At 38.6% G+C, this 18,998-nt stretch overlaps 1 protein-coding gene across 1 annotated transcript in view; it reads left to right on the top strand.

Annotated features, from left to right (window-relative positions):
• Window positions 1-18,998, top strand: part of Abcd3 (ATP binding cassette subfamily D member 3) — a 54,614-nt gene that overhangs the window by 27,548 nt on the left and 8,068 nt on the right. The window contains exons 6-20 of the mRNA XM_050136243.1: window positions 1,030-1,127; window positions 1,447-1,570; window positions 3,067-3,123; window positions 5,149-5,291; window positions 8,417-8,486; window positions 9,826-9,895; window positions 9,983-10,080; window positions 10,173-10,264; window positions 11,731-11,822; window positions 11,906-11,978; window positions 13,328-13,391; window positions 16,375-16,452; window positions 16,550-16,615; window positions 16,717-16,806; window positions 17,202-17,321. Coding sequence (XP_049992200.1) covers window positions 1,030-1,127; window positions 1,447-1,570; window positions 3,067-3,123; window positions 5,149-5,291; window positions 8,417-8,486; window positions 9,826-9,895; window positions 9,983-10,080; window positions 10,173-10,264; window positions 11,731-11,822; window positions 11,906-11,978; window positions 13,328-13,391; window positions 16,375-16,452; window positions 16,550-16,615; window positions 16,717-16,806; window positions 17,202-17,321 — 1,335 coding nt within the window. The remainder of the gene's footprint in view (window positions 1-1,029; window positions 1,128-1,446; window positions 1,571-3,066; window positions 3,124-5,148; window positions 5,292-8,416; window positions 8,487-9,825; window positions 9,896-9,982; window positions 10,081-10,172; window positions 10,265-11,730; window positions 11,823-11,905; window positions 11,979-13,327; window positions 13,392-16,374; window positions 16,453-16,549; window positions 16,616-16,716; window positions 16,807-17,201; window positions 17,322-18,998) is intronic.

Here is an 18,998-nt window from a genome sequence, read left to right as displayed (position 1 = left end):
CACACATGTATGTTGTTTTTCTTTCTCCTTTTTTCTAGTTGTTGCCTCCCCCCCACACTTTCCTCCCCTTTCTCTCTCTCCTTTTTGTTTCTCTCTCCCTCTTTTCCTTTCAACTCTCTCCTGACCAGGTTTTCTCCAGTGTTAACCACATTCTGGTAAATGGCAATAGCACCTCTCTCCCACTTGGAACAACTGAAAACATTTCCAGGCTGTGAAATTGGGAGTAAGATGGGCAGACTACCCAGGATATTGATTGAAAACATAAACAGTTGCAACTTGAACCACTGTTAAACTGGTCTATTTGAGTTTACTTAGAAATTAGTTTAGGCTAAAACTCAAATGATTTTCTTACCTTGGTTTTTATTTTTATTTTCTTGGCCCTATAAGACGTTTAATGTCCATATTTGGAAGGAGAAAAGAGGAATTTGCTTGTGAAATCTAATTCATCTATAGTTTAGTATTTGAGGATGGGCACGCGTAAGTTTTAGACCTTTTCAATTAAAAACTTAAGATTGGAAGCACGATGTGGAAACATTTTTAATAAAATGGGTTTAAACAGAACTGTGAACAGATTGGTTTAATGGTGGGATAGATTAGTAAAGTGGTTCTAGAATAATCTGGGAAGTAACATAAAACTCACACTTTGAAAACTAAGACACATGGCATGTGACTAACACTTGCCCTCTAGGTGGTAGTGTTGACAGAGGAGCAAATGTAGAAATACAAGTTTATGAACTTATAAACTTCCTTTCAGGTAGAAATTGGAAAGGTTTGCATATTTGATTACCCAGAAGGGATTTCATAATGTTTTAAAAATTAAGCTCCAAGTTATAGGGTAATTAAATATACACAACTTAGCTTATTACTTTTGCATTTTATAAAACATAAACAAAACAGAACTGAATTACAGTATTGCCTATGAGTGAAGATCATCAGAACTTGTAGATACAGAAACTGATAGAGAAGTAAATTGCAATTCAGTAAGTAGAAGTTGAAGCAAAACCGATAATGCTTGTTTGTTTGTTTTAGATCTCTCTGGTTAATAACTTCTTGAAGTATGGGTTAAATGAGCTCAAACTGTGCTTCCGAGTAAGGCTCACCAGATACCTCTATGAGGAGTATCTTCAGTAAGTGACGCTCTTAATACTTCAACTGGACAGTAGTGCTTATGGTAGCACACGGTTTTCTTGTTTACTGGACTGTTTTTCAAGAAAATGTCTTAGACTATGTGCATATGGGGAGGAGTGATGGGGCTCTAGTCCTAGCTCTCCTATCAGCCACCAAATCACCCTCTTCCGGGCTTGCTTCCCCATGGCTGACGTAAGTTAGGACAGTTCTTAGAGTGTCTAGACTGGTATGTTTGTGTGTTTATGCAGAGGGTGGTGTGATATGAATGCCTGGTTTCCGTAATTGCTTGTTCTGAAATCACTTTAATTGCCCTTTCAGAGCGTTCACCTATTATAAAATGGGCAACCTGGATAACAGAATAGCAAATCCAGACCAGCTGCTTACACAAGATGTAGAAAAATTTTGTAACAGTGTAGTTGATCTGTATTCAAATCTTAGTAAGGTAAGTTTACCTACTTAAAAATTTTTGGTTAAATTTGTTGAATTTTGAATCTGAGCAAATTTATATGGAATTGATTGGGGTAAAAGGGAGTAGTGTATAGATAATTCTTTTAAAAGAAAATTGGGATAATTATAATTGTTTTAATTATATAATTAATTTAAAAATCTTATTTCTGTGAAGTATTTGGCTTAGAATTGAAATTAGTGCCTCACAAAAGTTCTGTAAGAATTTTGTGGACTGATTTCAGCCAAAGGATCTCCTTCCCTCTTTTCTTCTAGACTTGATACAGGTTTGACTTTTCAGTTTGTATTTCCAATTACACATCCATAAAATGAGATGAGATTTCCTGTTTCTCTTCTTCAGTATCATTCTATGTGAAAAAGTAACTGTGTGTGTGCATGCACATGCACATGCATGTGTCGAATGTATTCATGTATGCAGGGGCCACAGCATGCAAGTGGAGGGCAGAGGACAGTTCTTACCTTCCACCTGTATTGGAGATAGCACCTCTCTTGATGTTCATTATTGTGTTTAAGCTAGCTAGCCCACAAGCTTCTGGTGATTCTCCTATCTCCAGAGAGGGGCATGCTGGGATTACAGATGCTTGTGCTGCCGTGTTCTGGAGATCATGACTTAGATGGTCAGGCTTTCATGGCAATTTATCCATTGAGCCATTTCCCTAGCACCTCTCTCTTCAGTATATTAATAGATCTATGGAGCTAATTTTGTATAGAAACTATTACATATTCTTTCCTCTTAGCACTTGAGCAAATCTGCAGTTTGTAAAGTGTCATAGTCGTAATAGAGAAATGTTCTAAAATTAATTATACTGTTTCTATGCACTGTAGTGCATTCTCTCTTTTAAACATCAATTTAATTCCTGATGTAAATTATGAACATTATTTTTGGCCAGTAACCTTTACATATATTTGAATTGAATTTTAAAAATAGTTTAAGCTCTTAATAATATGCAGGACAAAGAGAAAGGGTAAGATACATCTTTGTATGAGCCAGTTTATAAAGCAAGCCATTTGTATTAGTACTCATGTTTTAGACTTCAAATAAATGAACACATTTTGGGTTCCTTGAAAATGTTAAAGTACATGTCACTGTCAGAACACTGGTTGAATTTGTTCTCAGTGAGTAGCAGTACTTTAATGTGTTGAAACTTTAGAATTGTATCATCAAATAAGTTCATAGATTCATAAGACTATGTCATATGACTCACTTGATTATTTCATTTATGTCATTGTTATAATAAAGTAATAGGCTCAAACTGTATTACAGAAGAAGGACCCTCTCATTTTAGAGATGAAGTTATATCAAAATCAGAAAAATAGCAGATTTGGAATTATAACTCAAGTAATTTTGTTTAATGTCTTTATATTACTGTGTTATTAATGGGTGATTCTCCCACTTGATGCTCAGTAGTCATTGTTTGGGATATCTCCATTTCAAGAGATTTAATTCTGTCTATTCTAATGTTTATTTTACAGCCATTTTTAGATATAGTTTTATATATTTTCAAGTTAACAAGTGCGATTGGAGCTCAGGTGAGTCCACTTTGATTCTTTCATGTTTGGATGCATTTTTTGCACATGTACACACACACACACACACACACACACACACACACACACACACACACACACGGAGGTCACAGGACTACTTGTAGGAGTTTTATATTCTCCTTCCACTTTGTAGGGTTCCAGGTATTAAGCTCAGCCTTGGCAAAAAGTGTCTTTACCCACTGAGACATATTGCTACTCCTGCTCTACATTTTAAAATCTACAGTACTGTGTTGTGATCATTGTGAAGGACTAAGGAAAAAAAAAATCAACCTTGAGGACATCTTCACATTCTACCTAATACGACCTGCTGTAAACTAATACTATAATGGAGGCTTTAAAAAGTGTCCTAATTGGGCTTTTTAATGTCTATTAAATTACTTAAATCGTTTTTTGGCAATACTTAAACACACACTACATACATTGAATGCACATGTACTTATTGTTCTAAAGTAATGTCTAAAGAGATATTTGGCAACAAATACTTTTAATAAAATGTTAGAATAAGATCAGCAATATGCTCAGAATGAAAATATTCATTTCAGGAGTGTTTCATAATGATAAATTATTGACTAGTCAGTCCATGAGCCTTTTCCTCTTGTCTCTGATAATTGTGATGACAAGAATCTTTCTTTCTGAGTTTCATTGATGTCTAACTTGAATAATTATTAATATTTATTATATATTTATAATAAACCATATAACTTGATTTTATGTCCCTATGTATATGTGTCTTTACATTCATTTTGTGATTAATTTATAATTTGCCTGGTTGTTTTTATTGCTTTCCTGTTATTTGAATTTCCTGTTTTTCTCTGTATTACCCTGTGATTCTTTACATGACTGCATCACAAGAGTGAACAGTCCTAATGTTTCTAATCTCTATACTGCAATTGATATTTCTTGTATTTTTTCGTACCAATATGTACAAATCTGCATCAGCATTTTAGAATTACAGTTGGCACCTCTGCTCATGTGCTGTTTTTATTGAAGTGCATTGAATCAGTCAGGTACAATTTTGAAAACTCTTTGTGCATATGTTCATATACATTGTACTAGCCATAAAAGGCAAGTCAGTTCCTGCCGAAGGGAAATTAGCAATGGCTAAGGAAGTAGTTGTTCAGGCAATTACAACACATTGAGAAATATCCACTAGTGGACGTTTCAGGGAAGTATTTAGTGCCTAGAAGAATTGTAGCTGACATTTAACTGTTTTGATACTTAGATGTTAAGCTTATCAAATATAAAAATAGCCCCACTGGGTTGCATGTTCAGGAGAACAGTTTTGATTGGGGCAAATTTGATCTGAACATGAGAGATATATAGGAAGTAAGGGTGGTTTGGGAACTGGTTACAGCTTGATGGTCAGTGGACTGTGAGGTCATTTATAGAGTTGTAAAGGGCCTCATCAATCTAGTGCATGAATCCCAATATGGACAAGTCAGCAGAACTCATATGTGGGCTGCCCATGAATGCTTCAGCATTTGCCAGGGCATAAATTTCAAAATTCATTCAAAGTATTAAAGGCTAAAACTTAGTGTACAAGCAGGGAGAGGCTGTTTAAGGAATTGTACTCGAGACCCCTGTAGCTGTTGGGATTGGCACATATTTGGCAATAATATCTTCTACCCTAAAAGTGATGGGCCTAGCTATAAATCCAGGATGAGATGAGAGCTGAGGAGGGAACCTAAGGAATAATAACATTCAGGTAGACTATGAAAATGAGCTCCGAGAATTCCTGTAGACTTGAGAGCATTAAGATGGTTGCAGTGGAAGAGTGCTAGATGACAGAGTCTCGTGAGCGGATTACGTGAACAGTTGTTCGTGAGGGGAGCTACAGGAGTTGTGGTGGATGATAGTAATAGGAAGATCGAGACTAGCATTCCATTTCCCAGAAAGAAAAATAAAGGCTCAGCTTCTCTCAAAGTCTGTTACTTACAGGCGTTCTACATATGGATTTTATTACCATGCTCTTGAGCTTTGTACATCGTTCTCTTTCATTAACCATAGGGACCAGCAAGCATGATGGCCTACTTGCTTGTTTCTGGACTATTCCTAACTCGACTCAGAAGGCCCATCGGCAAGATGACAATAACAGAGCAGAAGTATGAAGGAGAATATAGATACGTTAATTCTCGACTTATCACAAATAGGTAAGGGAAAACCATAATGGAAATTTCTTCTTGTGGATATTGATGTCATTTATATTGACTTAAAAGTCTAACAATACAGTTACTAAAACTGTAGCTTTTACTTATTTTGAAAATAAGCATTATGAAGAATATTAGTCTTATAAAGTAGAATCCTGCATGTTCCAGCTACTCTTTCTGTTAGCTGTGTAGTTTCCTTGATTTACCTCTTCATATCTTCTATCTATTCATTTTCTATGAATTCACTTTAAAATTTAGTCATAATATAGTTCAAGTTTGTTTGTATTTATTCAAGGAAACTTTTGCTTTAACTTATAGACATTTTAAAGTTGTGACTGTTTTGCAGTACTTGGTAATTGTGTTTTCAGATGTGATTTGTGGGGAGAAGGGGTACTAGGAATTGAACTGCAGTGTCTCTTGAATGCAGGCAGGTACCCTTACATTGAGGTAATGCCCTTAGACCTCTGGACAGTTTTGAGATCTAAAGTAGGAAGAAGAAAAAAAAGTAGGCATTGAAGCCATCCATAATAGTTTCAAGATCTACCCTTTCTACTTATCAACTCTTTCTATATTACATGATTTTAGCAAGTTACTCATAGCTTCGCTTTCTTGTAGACAGATAATGAAGTTAGGAGGATTGACTCTACATATATGGTTTTGGCTTAGGTTTTGATCAGGATCTAGGATGCTCTATAAATTTTCTTGTATCCATCTGCCAACTTGAAGTCAATTTTGAAGGTCCTAGTATTTATGTAATACTATGTAGGTTACTGTACAAAAAAATGGTGTCCTCTTCCCTTGCTTCCTTGTTAAAATCATATTTTATATGGTGGAGTGATGGAGGAGGGTCATCTTTCTATCTGTTGTTTCATTGGTTAAGTAATAGAGAAACTGCTTGGCCTCTGATAGGGTAGAATTTAGATAGGCGGAGTAAACAGAACAGAATGCTGGAAGAAAGAAGCTGAGTCAAGGAGTCGCCATGATTCTCCCACTCCAGACAGACGCAGGTTAAGGTCTTCCCTGGTAAGCCTCCTCGTGGGCTACACAGATTATTAGAAATGGGCTAGTCCAGGTGTGAGAGTTAGCCGAGAAAAGGCTGGATATAATGGGCCAAGCAGTATTTAAAAGAATACAGTTTCCATGTAATTATTTCGGGGCATAAGCTAGCCATGTGGGCGGCCAGGTGCCAGGGACGCAGCCCTGCTGCGCCTATTACTACAGTGGAGTTTCATGCTCTAGGGAGGCAGGGGAATAATGGGTATAATTAGTAAAAAGCTGTTTACAGGATGCTTTTACTAGAAAACAAACATGCTTCCATAGTAGAGACATTGTCTGTGTTCTTAGGACAGAGCAGTCAAGGGTACGTACAGTAGGATTGGAGTTATGACTCTTGCTGGTTATTCTCTTGCTTTGTCCTGCCTTGCATACCACCCTGACTTAGGTAGGGTTTCTATTGATGTGAAGAGATACCATGATCATGGCAGCTCTTATAAAGGAAAACATTTAATTGGGGCTGGATTACAGAAATTTAATTAATTATTGTCATGGCAGAAAGCATGGTGGCATGCAGGCATACATGGTGCTGGAGGGTTAGCTGAGAATTCTACATCTGGATCCGCAGGCAGCAAAAAGCAACTGACTGAGTCACTCGGCCTGGTTTGAGCTTCTGAGACCTCAAAGTCCACCCCCTAGTGATGCACTTTCTCATACAAAGCCACACCTACTCCAATAAGGTCAAACCTCCTAATTGTCCCACTCCCCATGGACCTCTAGGGGCCATTTCTATTCAAACCACCACATACCCCTTCCTAATAGTTTGACTCTTGTGGTCACAGAATGGCAAAAGCAGCCCCAGGCTTCACTGCCAGAAATGAAAAGGAGAAACGGCTTCTTAGTTCTTTAGAAGATTCTTCTCTCTTCCCTCCCTTCCCTTCCTCTTCTCTCTTCCGTTTTTCCATGACCTTATTTTTTCATTGATCTTATTTTCTCTCTTTTTCTTACCATGTAACCCAGGCTGGCTTTGAACTTCCAATTCTCCTGCCTTAGTGTCCTGAATATTGAGGTTTTAGGTGTGCACCTTGATTAGACCGCATGCATAGACTGTGTAAGCAGGAGCATAACAGTGTGGAGGTCTCAGTTCTCTCTTGCCACCCTGAGTTCAGAGATGGCAGTCAGGTTGTCAGCCCGCATGCAAGTGCTGCCTAGCTATCTCACCAGCCTGCACATACATTCTCTGTGTGACATTTGAGCTTCCGTGACTTTAAAGAGTGTGCTTAATTACACTGAGCCTTTCTTCACCTCTAAGGTGCTAGCTTCTAAAGACTTTATCTAATTACACTGAGCCTTTCTTCCTCTGTATGGAACTGGTTTTTCCTGCTGAAGATCTTCCTGGCCCCTGTGGACCCATTCACACTCTCGGGAACAGTGTGGTGCAAGACTAGGAACAGCTTTGGTGCGCTAGCCCCGAGGGCACTGCCGCAGTCAGGACTTCACTCTTCTGTTTTTCCCAGGCAGCATATTAAAATACCACTACTTGTATTTTTCTGTTATTTTTGTCCTTTCTCTGGTTTAGGTTTTCATTTTAACTTGTGGTCTGTAATGTCTGTCCCGGTCTAATCTTTCCTTATATCAAAGTGTCTTCCTCTTCTGCCTCAGTTACAGTTAGTGAGCATTTGCTCACTGCATCTTTAATGTCAGGTTACACACAGGTTACAGTTCAGTCTGTGATCCAGTCAGCTGTGTGCTCATATATTCCTGAAGCTTTGCTAGGAACTGATCTCAAGAACAGGCCTTGGCTTGGCTCATGCCGGATATTCTCTTAGTGACAAGATGTCCATTTATCTTTATTTTTACTTGGTTTATTATTGAGCAGGGGGCCTGCTACAGAGTTCTCTTGGAGGTCAGAGGATAGTTTTGTGGAGCTTGTTCTCTGCTTCTGCCTGTCTGTAGGTTTGGGGGATTAAACTCAGGTTGGTGGACTTGTAGAGCAAACATTTTACCTCCTGGGACATTACACTGGACCAAGATGTCCATACAACTATAAATGTCCACTCATTGAACACTGCATTTTAGTTACACTTCAGGGTGAGACAACATTGTCATTAATTGCTTATTATTGTCTTTAATAGTGAAGAAATTGCCTTTTACAATGGGAATAAACAAGAAAAGCGGACAATCCACTCAGTCTTCCAAAAACTGGTAAGAAAAACACTTGAGGGTCACCAGATAGTGGTGGCTCACATCTTTAATCCAGCACTTGGGAGGCAGAGCCAGGCAAGTCTCTGAGTTTGAGACCAGTCTGGTTTATAGATTGAGTTCCAGGACAGTCAGGACTATACAGAGAAATCCCGTCTCGAAAAACCAAATGAAACAAAACAAAACACTTGAGGCTCACATGTTTTTTTCTATGCATTTACATATGTATAAATACATAGTTAAAGATGTATTTCAAGTAGCAAGTCTTTAAGCTGTGTTTTAAACTGAAAATGAGTTTTAAAAACAGTTATATTAACATTAGATTCTCCATTTATAAAATGGGTTGATTTACTAAAATAGTCTTGTGCAATTTTGCAGTAGTTGCTAAAGAAGTCTCATGTATAGTTAAGTTACTGACTCCCACACATTAGTAGAGAATATTTGATAGAGCAAGGGTCAGCAACCTTTTTCTGTGAAGGACAAAATAGTGTATATATATTTTGTTTCCTTCCCATATAGGCTCTGTTGGGACTGTAATACATGTGTGAGTGGCTCTGGCTGTGCTAATAAAATGTGGTTTAAACACAAGTGACCTTTGATTTGGAATAGAAAGACTTTTTAAAAACAGCTTTTCTTTATTTGCTGCTTGGCAATTTTGAATTCGAATAGTTTTACTCACTCAAAAGATATTAAGTACCAAGTCGGGTCTTGGTGGGTGCCATCACTAGGTGCTAATGATAATCACGTGGTAAGCATGGCAGATGAAATCCTGCCTCCAGGGGCTAATATTTCAATGGAAAATTGTGATATTAAGTACGTAATTTACAAATACTGAAAAGTTGTCTCAGGTTCTTTAAAAAATTGGATTTTTGCCATTTAACATGACTTGCGTTTTTAGAGTGCTCACCAATAAGAGTGTCTACAGCTCCTTTCTATAAGACTTGTCCACACACCAACTTTTCACTCACTTCTCTCAGCCTGGGGGTTTTCAGCCCAAACACTAACACCGTATTACAGCTTTGCCTTCTCTGACAATTTTAAATGGCTCTTCAGCCTTCCTTTTTGCTTTGCTGACTGATAAGTTTGGGTATATGTGTCTAGCAGTGTGGCAAACAGTGTTCTACTGTTACGTGTGGTACATTGTTGTTAAGTAGTCAGTGTTGTTACATTGATGGGCTGTGTGGAACCTGCTTTCTTCTCAGTGTGCGCTCATTGTGGGGTGTATTAACAGTGAGGAGTCCTCCATACTCACTGCCTATTTATAAGTTCATTGTGCTTTATCTTTAGGAAAAATTAGTTTTTTGTAAAAGAAAAAATACATTTTTCTTTTGTTTTCTGTCAGGTGGAACACCTACATAATTTCATTTTCTTTCGGTTTTCTATGGGTTTCATTGATAGCATCATTGCCAAATGTAAGTATGTTTTAAAAGAGATGGTGTGGCAAGATTTGTGGGAAAAGTGAAATAATGATACTTAAGATCTTAACTGTTTTGTTCCAGATATTGCCACTGTCGTCGGGTACCTGGTTGTCAGCCGTCCTTTCCTAGATCTGTCACACCCTCGACATCTCCACAGCACACACTCAGAGCTCCTGGAGGTAAGGTAGTGTTCCAATGAAGTGAAATTCAGAATTAAGGCTGTGTTTTTAATGTAGAAACGTGAGCAAAACCTATACTGTTTCTTTTTAAGGATTACTACCAAAGTGGAAGAATGCTCTTGAGAATGTCTCAAGCTCTGGGTCGTATAGTTTTGGCCGGGCGTGAAATGACTAGATTGGCCGGGTAAGATCTGTAATAATGAGCAATTGCGTAGAATAAATTTTAAATATATATTGTTCTTATGGTTCTGGTACCCAGTTGAGATTAAGATGAGAGAGCGACTGATCTTTCCTTCTCTAGGAAGTTGGTTTTGGTAGAAAATTAAGGAGGGCCTCTCTGTCAGTGAACTTCTCACGCTTCCTGATGACAGACAGCTGTTTTGAGTCTTAACTAGGATAGTGTTGTGTTTGCTGTGTTCACAGACACTCGTCTTGGGTGAGCTGGGAAATGGTAATTCTTGCTAGCCCTTTTGTTTGGAAATTTAAGCTAGAACAGAAGTTTTACATTTAAGCAGGTTTTTTTTCTCGTCTATAGATTTTTACCCCTAAGGTTTATACCAACCAATTAGCTAAATAAATGGAGGTTGCTTTAATGGAATTAACCAATTACCATATAGATATATTACCCAATACAAAACTGTCTTAGATCATGGAATGGGATTAAACATCTCAGAAGCTGAAATAGAAGGCAGAAACCTCAAACAATACCAGGGTGTGAAAACAATACCACAGACTTTGGATTGCCTAAGGAAATTTACTACCCTGAGGTCTTTCATAGGCGTGTGTCTGCTACTGTGTTCTCTCTGCTGTCAAAACTGCTACGGTCTTCATAACAAGACACAGCCAGCACTGTGAAGACTCGTTCTTGAGAAGCTGCTGTGGGTTGCACTCATTAGCGACTTCCTCAGATTTTGTATAAGTTTGTGCGTGCCAGCTTTCCTTGTGGGGCATTAAGAGTGATTGGCATATTAAAAACATCATATTTAATGCACACAAAATTCGTGAATATAAGAATAAGTATGCTTATGTGAAACTATCAACACCAAGAGAGCCTGTTACCTCCCAAGGCTTCCTTTTGGGACTTTTTGCTTGTTATTTACACCAAATAAATAAATACTTCCCTTTGCTTCTCTGATAAGAAAACTTCTCTTTGACCTTCATTGACTTTCTTATATTTCCCTACTTCTTGCCACTGGATTGATTTCTAGTGTCCCATGATTTCAATCATATATTAAGAATGCTTCAGCTTTTTCCTTCTTCAGAATATGAGAGCAGAAGTAGTCTCAGTTTCCCCATTTATACCAGAAGCAGTATGCATCTGGTGTAGCCTTCCTATTGGAGAAAGTATTGGATGTGACAGCAAGTCACTCCAGCAGCTCAGGACACAGCCTCCTGTGGTTGCAGAGTGTACTGACAAGAATGCTTGATAGAGGGGTCCCTGAAACCTCTCCCCTGACTTTGCTGTTCTTTCTCTTTTACTGAAGCAAAATAGGGCGTGCGTGTTTGCGTGTTTATTTTTAGTATTTTATGCCGATGAGACTTCTTTTGTGTCCTTTAACCTAAGTTATAATTTTAGACACTTCAGTTCAGTTTATATAAAAGATTTAGTAATAGCCTGGACTTTTGATTATGGTTTCTGTTAAATTTTAGTTTTACGGCTCGGATTACAGAATTAATGCAAGTACTAAAGGATTTAAACCATGGCAAATATGAACGCACAATGGTGTCACAACAGGAAAAGGGTAAATATAAACATCATAGTTTGCAGTCACAGTTTTAAGGTTTTCCTAATATATGATGTTTTAATAATTGTTTTCCATTTAAGGTACGGAAGGAGCTCAAGTTAGCCCCTTGATACCTGGTGCTGGAGAAGTCATCAATGCAGACAACATTATAAAGTATGTACAGAAAAGGCCGTGCTGTGCTCTATGCCTTTGTTACACTTCGTGGCAACCTTTCTCTTCAGCTTGTAGTTACATGTGTCATTTAAAATGGACTCTTTAAAAATTTTAAATAGCTTTGGGATATCACTGACATAAAGCTATATATGTTTAAGGTATATAATTTGATGTTTTGATACTACATACATACTATAATAATGTCCATATTCCAACAAATTATTGTATCTCTTATCTCTTCATCTGAATGTGTGTATGTATATGCCGTTTAATGTGTGTAGAGCATATTTTTAGCTGTTGTCCCTTTGCTGCTGGGTAGACCTCTAGAACTTACTCATCTTCCTTCATGGCCAAAGCTTTTATACTTTTTGAATGACACCACTTCCATGTCCCCTTCCCTCAGCCCCTAGCAATGACTACTACATTCTCTTCTATGAATTTAATGATTTAGAGTCTGCATATAAGTTATATATGAACTACACTTCTTTTTCCATCTTACTTTGCTTACCATGATGCTCTCTACCATCAAAAATGACTGATTGAGTTCTTTAAAAATACGTTGTGGTTTTGAGGAGTATGAAATGGATTTTTCCTTGTCCGTCTGTATACCATGTTTGTGCAGGCACATGTGAAGCAGAAAAAGGCATTGAATCCCCTGGAACTGGAGTTACAAGTGGTTGTGAGACACCTGATATGGTTGCTGGGAACCAAACTTGGGCCCTCTGCAAGAAAACCAAGTGCTCTTAACCATGGAGCCATCCCTTCAGCCCCCCAGATTTAGTTTTTTTTTTTAAAGGCTGAATAATACTCCTTTTGTGTGAGTGTGTGCTTACACATATGATGTATTCTTTATCCTTTTATCACTTGAAAGACATTAAGGGAGTTTCCCCTGTTGGCTTATTGAATAAATATGCAGGGCATATGGGAGCACAGATGCCACGCTGACAAGTATTTTATTTCCTCTGGAGTAGGATTTTCTCTCTGAAGCAGAGAACTTACAGCAGCTGAATCTTTATTTTTTTTTTTTAAGGATCCCCATACTGTTTTCCTCCCTTGCTGTTTAATTAGATTCTTATCAGCAGTGGCTAAGGATTCCTTTCCTCTGCACCTTGCCAGCACTTACGTTGTCCTTGGTGATAACTGTTCTCCTTGGCAGGGTGATAGTCACTGCAGCTTTGATTTACATTTCTCTGGTGGATAGAGAGCTTGAGAACCTTTTAGGTGCATTTTGTCTTCTGAGTGTATTCTTTTCTGAAGCGTCTGAGTGGTCTTTTGTTGTGTTGGGTTATTGAGGGTATTGAGTCCCTTGCTAGTTTTTAATTTCTTTTTTTTATTAATGCCGTTTTCAGGTTTGATCATGTACCTTTAGCAACACCAAATGGAGACATCTTGATCCGAGACCTTAGTTTTGAAGTAAGTTTTTAAATGTTCATGTGAGGGTTAGAATTGTCTTCAAAATAGAAACTGAAAGTTTGAATATTGAAATTAACTTTTAATGTTTGAGTTGTCTCTATAAACCCATACGATTACATTTGAAACCAACTCTTTGAACCATCTAGAAAGCCCAGTTTTCCTAAAATTCACTGGACTTTAAAACCTCAGGGATTACTACCACATCAAATTTGTTTGGTTGGAGAGATGGCCAGCAGTTAGAACTTAAGCTCTCACAGGGGAACCAGCTTTTGTTCCCAGAGATCTGACATCCTCTGCTGGTCTCTGCAGGCTCCTGCACACACATGGTACTCATGAACTTATGCAGGCATGCACGTACGCAAGTGAAAAAATGATCTTTAAAATTTTTTTGTAAATAAAGCCCATGACAAAAAGATGTATTTAATTTTGCAGGTGCAGGTGATGACTCAGCTGTAGCTTGTATTTAATTTTAATTTAATTTGATTTAAATAGCCATGTGTAACACTATTGGACAGGCTTGCTCTAGAACACGCCTCTGTGTCTACCCATTGTGCTTATGTATTTATATGTGTTTAATGTAAAGATTGTTTTTTAGCTGCTTTCACTGAAATGTTTTCCAGTAGCTTATAAAATAGGAATGTTGTTAGGTTTGTTTTAATTACTATCTTAGGTAATTCTTTAGTTTTCTGCTCTTACTAATTTATATTTACTAAATATATTTACTGTCCTAAGTAACTAAGAGAACTAGAGAATGTTAGTTATGCACAGTGAGTATTGTATCGATATCATACTTTAAAGCCAGGAGCTATAACAGGAGGTAGAAACTGGACTGTGGTTGGTAAATATTGACAGGCCTAGGGTGAAAAGCACTTCTCTCAGTCACAGGGTGCTGCCTTTTAAGGCAGCCGCTCTCCTTGCTGCCAGCCAGCCCTGAGCTCCACTCAGTCTGTGCTCACGGCTGCTTGCTTTTCTTTTAGTTTCATTGGCCAAGTCTTTTTGAGTCCCTAGTTTTCCCAGATTTGCCATAGGAAATCTTTTTTTCCCCTCTATAGACGTGTTCCTGACTCACCTGGTATCTGCCTTTGGCCCTGTTTCTCTTTCATGGGAAACTGTCTGACTTCCTGTCCTCTTGGTCTGCTGTTAAGAATACCCTCTCTGCCTCTTTCTGACTTACCTCTAGGTTAGATTTGGCATTTTCTTGTTTGTCTTCCTAGGGTTGTCCTTAACATGGAGTTTCTTTATGGAACAAGCATCCTGTAATTCCTTTTCTGTCTTTTTTTTTTTTTTTTTTAATGTATACAGCTAGCCAGAAGAGGGCACCAGACCTCATTACAGATGGTTGTGAGCCACCATGTGGTTGCTGGGAATTGAACTCAGGACCTTTAGAAGAGCAGGCAATGCTCTTAACCACTGAGCCATCTCTCCAGCCCCCTGTAATTCCTTTTAATTTCGTTAGTAGTGCCCATGTGGCTCACTTTTGAAAATCAGGATTCCTTTCTTTTAGAAAGTCCTCATAAGGCAGACTTGGCCATCAGAAAGCACACATTTCCTACTTGCTTGCATGTTGTGTTACACTATATCTAAACAAATGGGCTTTCTGTAGGCTAAGATTTTACCCTCATCCTTTATGAGCTCTCAGTACAGGCATAGTCTATTCCCTTTTAAGCTGAATGGTGTTCACTGTGTGCACAGACTGCATTCTGTTTGCCCCTTCATCTGCTTGGGCCCTTTCCACCTTTGACTACTTTGAATAAGGCTGATGCTGTCTATTTTATCACAGTAGGAGGCTTCAGTTGGCTTGTGCTGTGTTTTAGGATTTGCTGACTAGACCCCCTCTTCCTACCTCTTACCTCTCTGAGTGAGTTCTGCTGTTGTCTTTGCTGTCTTCCCCACAGAACCAGTCTTTGTCCTGTGAGGCGAGGCTCATTCCTGTCCTCACGCCTACTTGCTGGGAGTGGACAGGAGTGCTTTTCTCATGATAAGCTCCTAACACATCTCTGGAAGTTTTCCCGGTTGTCACTTGCAGTGAGGTGTACTTTGACCTCCATAGCTTTTCTCCACAGTACTTAGTCTGTAGGATACAATTTAACTTATTTATTATATATATTCTTGCTGACACAGAAGTTATGCACAGTGTTATCTAAAAGAGCAAAAGAAAAGATAACCTACATATCTAATTATTGGGGAATTTCTAATAAATTATAGTACATTCTCAGTGTGCTTTAGTCATTAAAAGAATGGGCAAAAGTGTCATAAATACAGTGACCTGGAAGAATATTTGTGACATACTGTTAAGTAAATTTAGACCTCTAAGTAAAAGAATCTGCTCTGCAGTGCAGTTGAAAATGTTAATAAACATGAATATACAAAATGAAAGCCTGGGTTAAAACCGGTCTCGCTGAACATAGCGGACAATGAGGACTACTGAGACCCCAAGAACAATGGCAATGGGTTTTTGATCCTACTCCACCTATTGGTTTTGTGGGAGCCTAGGCAGTTTGGATGCTCACCTTACTAGACCTGGATGGAGGTGGGTGGTCCTTGGACTTCCCACAGGGTTGGGAACCCTGATTGCTCTTCGGGCTGATGAGGGAGGGGGACTTGATGGGGGGAGGGGGAGGGAAATGGGAGGTGGCGGTGGGGAAGAGACAGAAATCTTTAATTAATAAAGAAATAAATAAATTTTAAAAAAGAATTAAAAAAAAGAATCCTCAGATTTTTTTTAAGCTTTTAAATTTTGCATTCTGAGACTACATTGGACAATCTAAATCAATAATGGTTTTTAAGTGAGAAAAAAAGGAAACTTAGTAAAAATTGAAAGTAAGCAGAAAAGGATTTTCCCTGCATCGCTCCATAGTTGTGCTGACACCACATTTACAGGTGAAATTATTGATAATAATTAGCAAAGGCCTCTTCAACTCTAAGGAAATATACATGCTTCTTTTAGTTAATTAGTTAATTCAAAGTCTTAATTGTCTTTCAGGTTAGATCTGGAGCCAACGTTCTCATTTGTGGGCCAAATGGATGTGGAAAGAGTTCCCTCTTCCGTGTTCTTGGTGAAGTATGTACAAACTGGTCTCCAGAGCTTGCGTCTTACTTTGTAGTACTCTTGGGTTAGGAATTTCACAGGCACCTCTGTCTTCTCTTTGTGTTTATAGTTATGGCCTCTTTTTGGAGGGCGTCTTACTAAACCTGAGAGAGGAAAGTTATTTTATGTTCCTCAGGTAAGACTTTGAGCTATTTTGTAACTTTTAAGATCCTTTGGTTTAATATTTTAAAATGTACGTTTAATGACTCTTGCTGTGTCATTATGACTACTAACTAGCGACCCTATATGACCCTGGGAACACTGAGAGACCAAGTGATCTATCCAGACGGAAAAGAGGATCAGAAGAAGAAGGGGATATCTGACCAGGTAAGGGGGATTACATCCTACATTCACCGAGCATGCCCCACTCAGATTCTTTGTCATTTTAAACATCAGATAGTGTGGCCTAATCTGAAGCCTTCCAAACCTTGTCACAATTTTCCAGGCAGTGGCAAGAAGATAGCTGCTTTGCTTAAGTATTATGCATGGCTGTGTGATATTGTCCCGCCTTTAAGCTGTCAGACATTGTGTCAAGAGCAGTATGGCTAGAGACTGACAGCTCAGGTCAGCTTTGTACCATTTTTTTTCTGAAGAGACCTAGCTTTCCAAATGGTTGGCCATGGAGTTTCTGAGCTAGTCTAAAAAAATAAGGTGAGACAGGACAGCTTCTAATAATCAACTTCTAATTTTTTTTTTTTTTGGTCTTTTATCTTTGTATAAAGGTGCTGAAAGAGTACTTGGATAATGTGCAGTTAGGTCATATTCTTGAACGGGAAGGAGGCTGGGACAGTGTTCAGGACTGGATGGATGTACTCAGCGGAGGAGAGAAACAAAGGATGGCGGTCAGTATCCTCTGGACTGATAACAAATGCTTGCTAGAGTCACTGTTAGAACCCATAGTTTGACCAATCTTAGCACAGGGTTTTGTCTTACTCAGAAGCTATTAAAGTATTGGTTTAAATTGTAAACAAAAGCTCTAGGAAAGGTTTAACTTCATATAAATTGGGGATCTGAAAACATCTTGTTCTATGAAAGGGGAAGCTATAGATCTGTCTACGTCCCACCAGTTCATCTCTGTAGAAGTCCGGGAGGACACTTCCTAGACATGGACCCTGTGAAGACAATTAGTGTTTCATCTCCTCCAGACCGTTCTCGCTCAACAGCGGAAGGGAGCACTAGAAACATTAGTTCTTCATTCTGCCCTTTGTCCTTTCGTCCCTTCACTGTTACATACAACTTTGTTTCCCTGCTCACTAACCTACTCTAAAGTTATTTACAATTGTAAAACTTTCCTAGTACAAAGAAGAATCAGAAAGACACTATTTGATTTTATATATAACAAAATTATCTTGGAAAAAAATATATTTTCCCTCTACTTCCCAGCACTTACTCTTCCAGTATACCATCCCCCCCCCCCTTATTTTCCAAGCTCCCAAACAACAGCCCATTAAGCTCTGAGCAACAAATGGCTTTTCTAGCTCCAACTTCCAAATATTTCCACTGTCCTTCCAAAAGACAACATGGTCAGTTCCACTGTAGTAAAACCCTACTGTATAATTTCTGCCCCAGTTTGCTTTTGGTTGTTATAAACACATGACTGAAAACAATCTGGAGAAGAAACTTTAGTTTAGCTTACATGTTACACTTCATTGTGTAATGAAATCAGGGTAGGGGCTCATGGTAGGAGCTTGAAGCAGAAACCACAAATGCATGGTGCTTACTGCTTGCTCAAGGATGGTACAGCCCCAGTGTAGGGTCTACCTGCATCAGTTAGTAATCAAGAAAATAGGCTACAGAGGCGGCTTAGTAGTTAAGAGTAGGTTTGATGCCTAGTACTCACATGACAGCTCACAACTCTAAGTGATTCCAGAGGTCTACATCAGATGTCTTGCATATTTACTTTTTCAGACGGTCTTTCATTGAATTTGGAGTTCTTCAGTTGGCTAGGCTGACTAGCCAGTAAAGCCATAGGATCTGTTTTTCTGCCTTCCAGCACTGGATTACAGGTGGATGGCATTGTGCCCAGCTTTTTTTTTTTTAAAGTGGGTGCTGGGGATTTGAACTCAGGTTTCATGCTTGCATAACTGTCACTTTACCCACTGAGCCATCTTCCCAGCCCCAATCTTTAGTTTTCTTACATACTACTTTACCTCTCAGCAAAAGAACTCATTTTATACTTGGAAAAGAGAGGCTATTATTCAGCTAATTTTTGATTGCTTAGTATACGATAGTCAATATGCCAAGCAGATTACAAAGGCTAACACATTATATTTTTAAAACAGCCCTATGAGGTCATCACTGACTATCCCAATCACCTGGGAAACTGCACGTCCGTGGTTTAGGGCTTGCCGGGCAGACAGTTGGTGTTAGAACTGGTGGAAGGGGCTGATCACGCTCAGCTCAGGCAGTGTGATGATGGTTTGAATATTTGCTTCACAAGGCAACGTATAGCCGACGGCAGCATGGATGGAGATAGACACACGCAGACGCGTGTGCATGATGAGAAAAGAGAAAGGCAC

This window comes from Alexandromys fortis, unplaced genomic scaffold (assembly GCF_014885135.2).
Source record: "Alexandromys fortis isolate MF-2015 unplaced genomic scaffold, M_Fortis_MF-2015_v1.1 scaffold_19, whole genome shotgun sequence".
NCBI classification, from domain to species: domain Eukaryota; kingdom Metazoa; phylum Chordata; class Mammalia; order Rodentia; family Cricetidae; genus Alexandromys; species Alexandromys fortis.
This window is presented reverse-complemented; position numbering and strand designations above follow the sequence as displayed.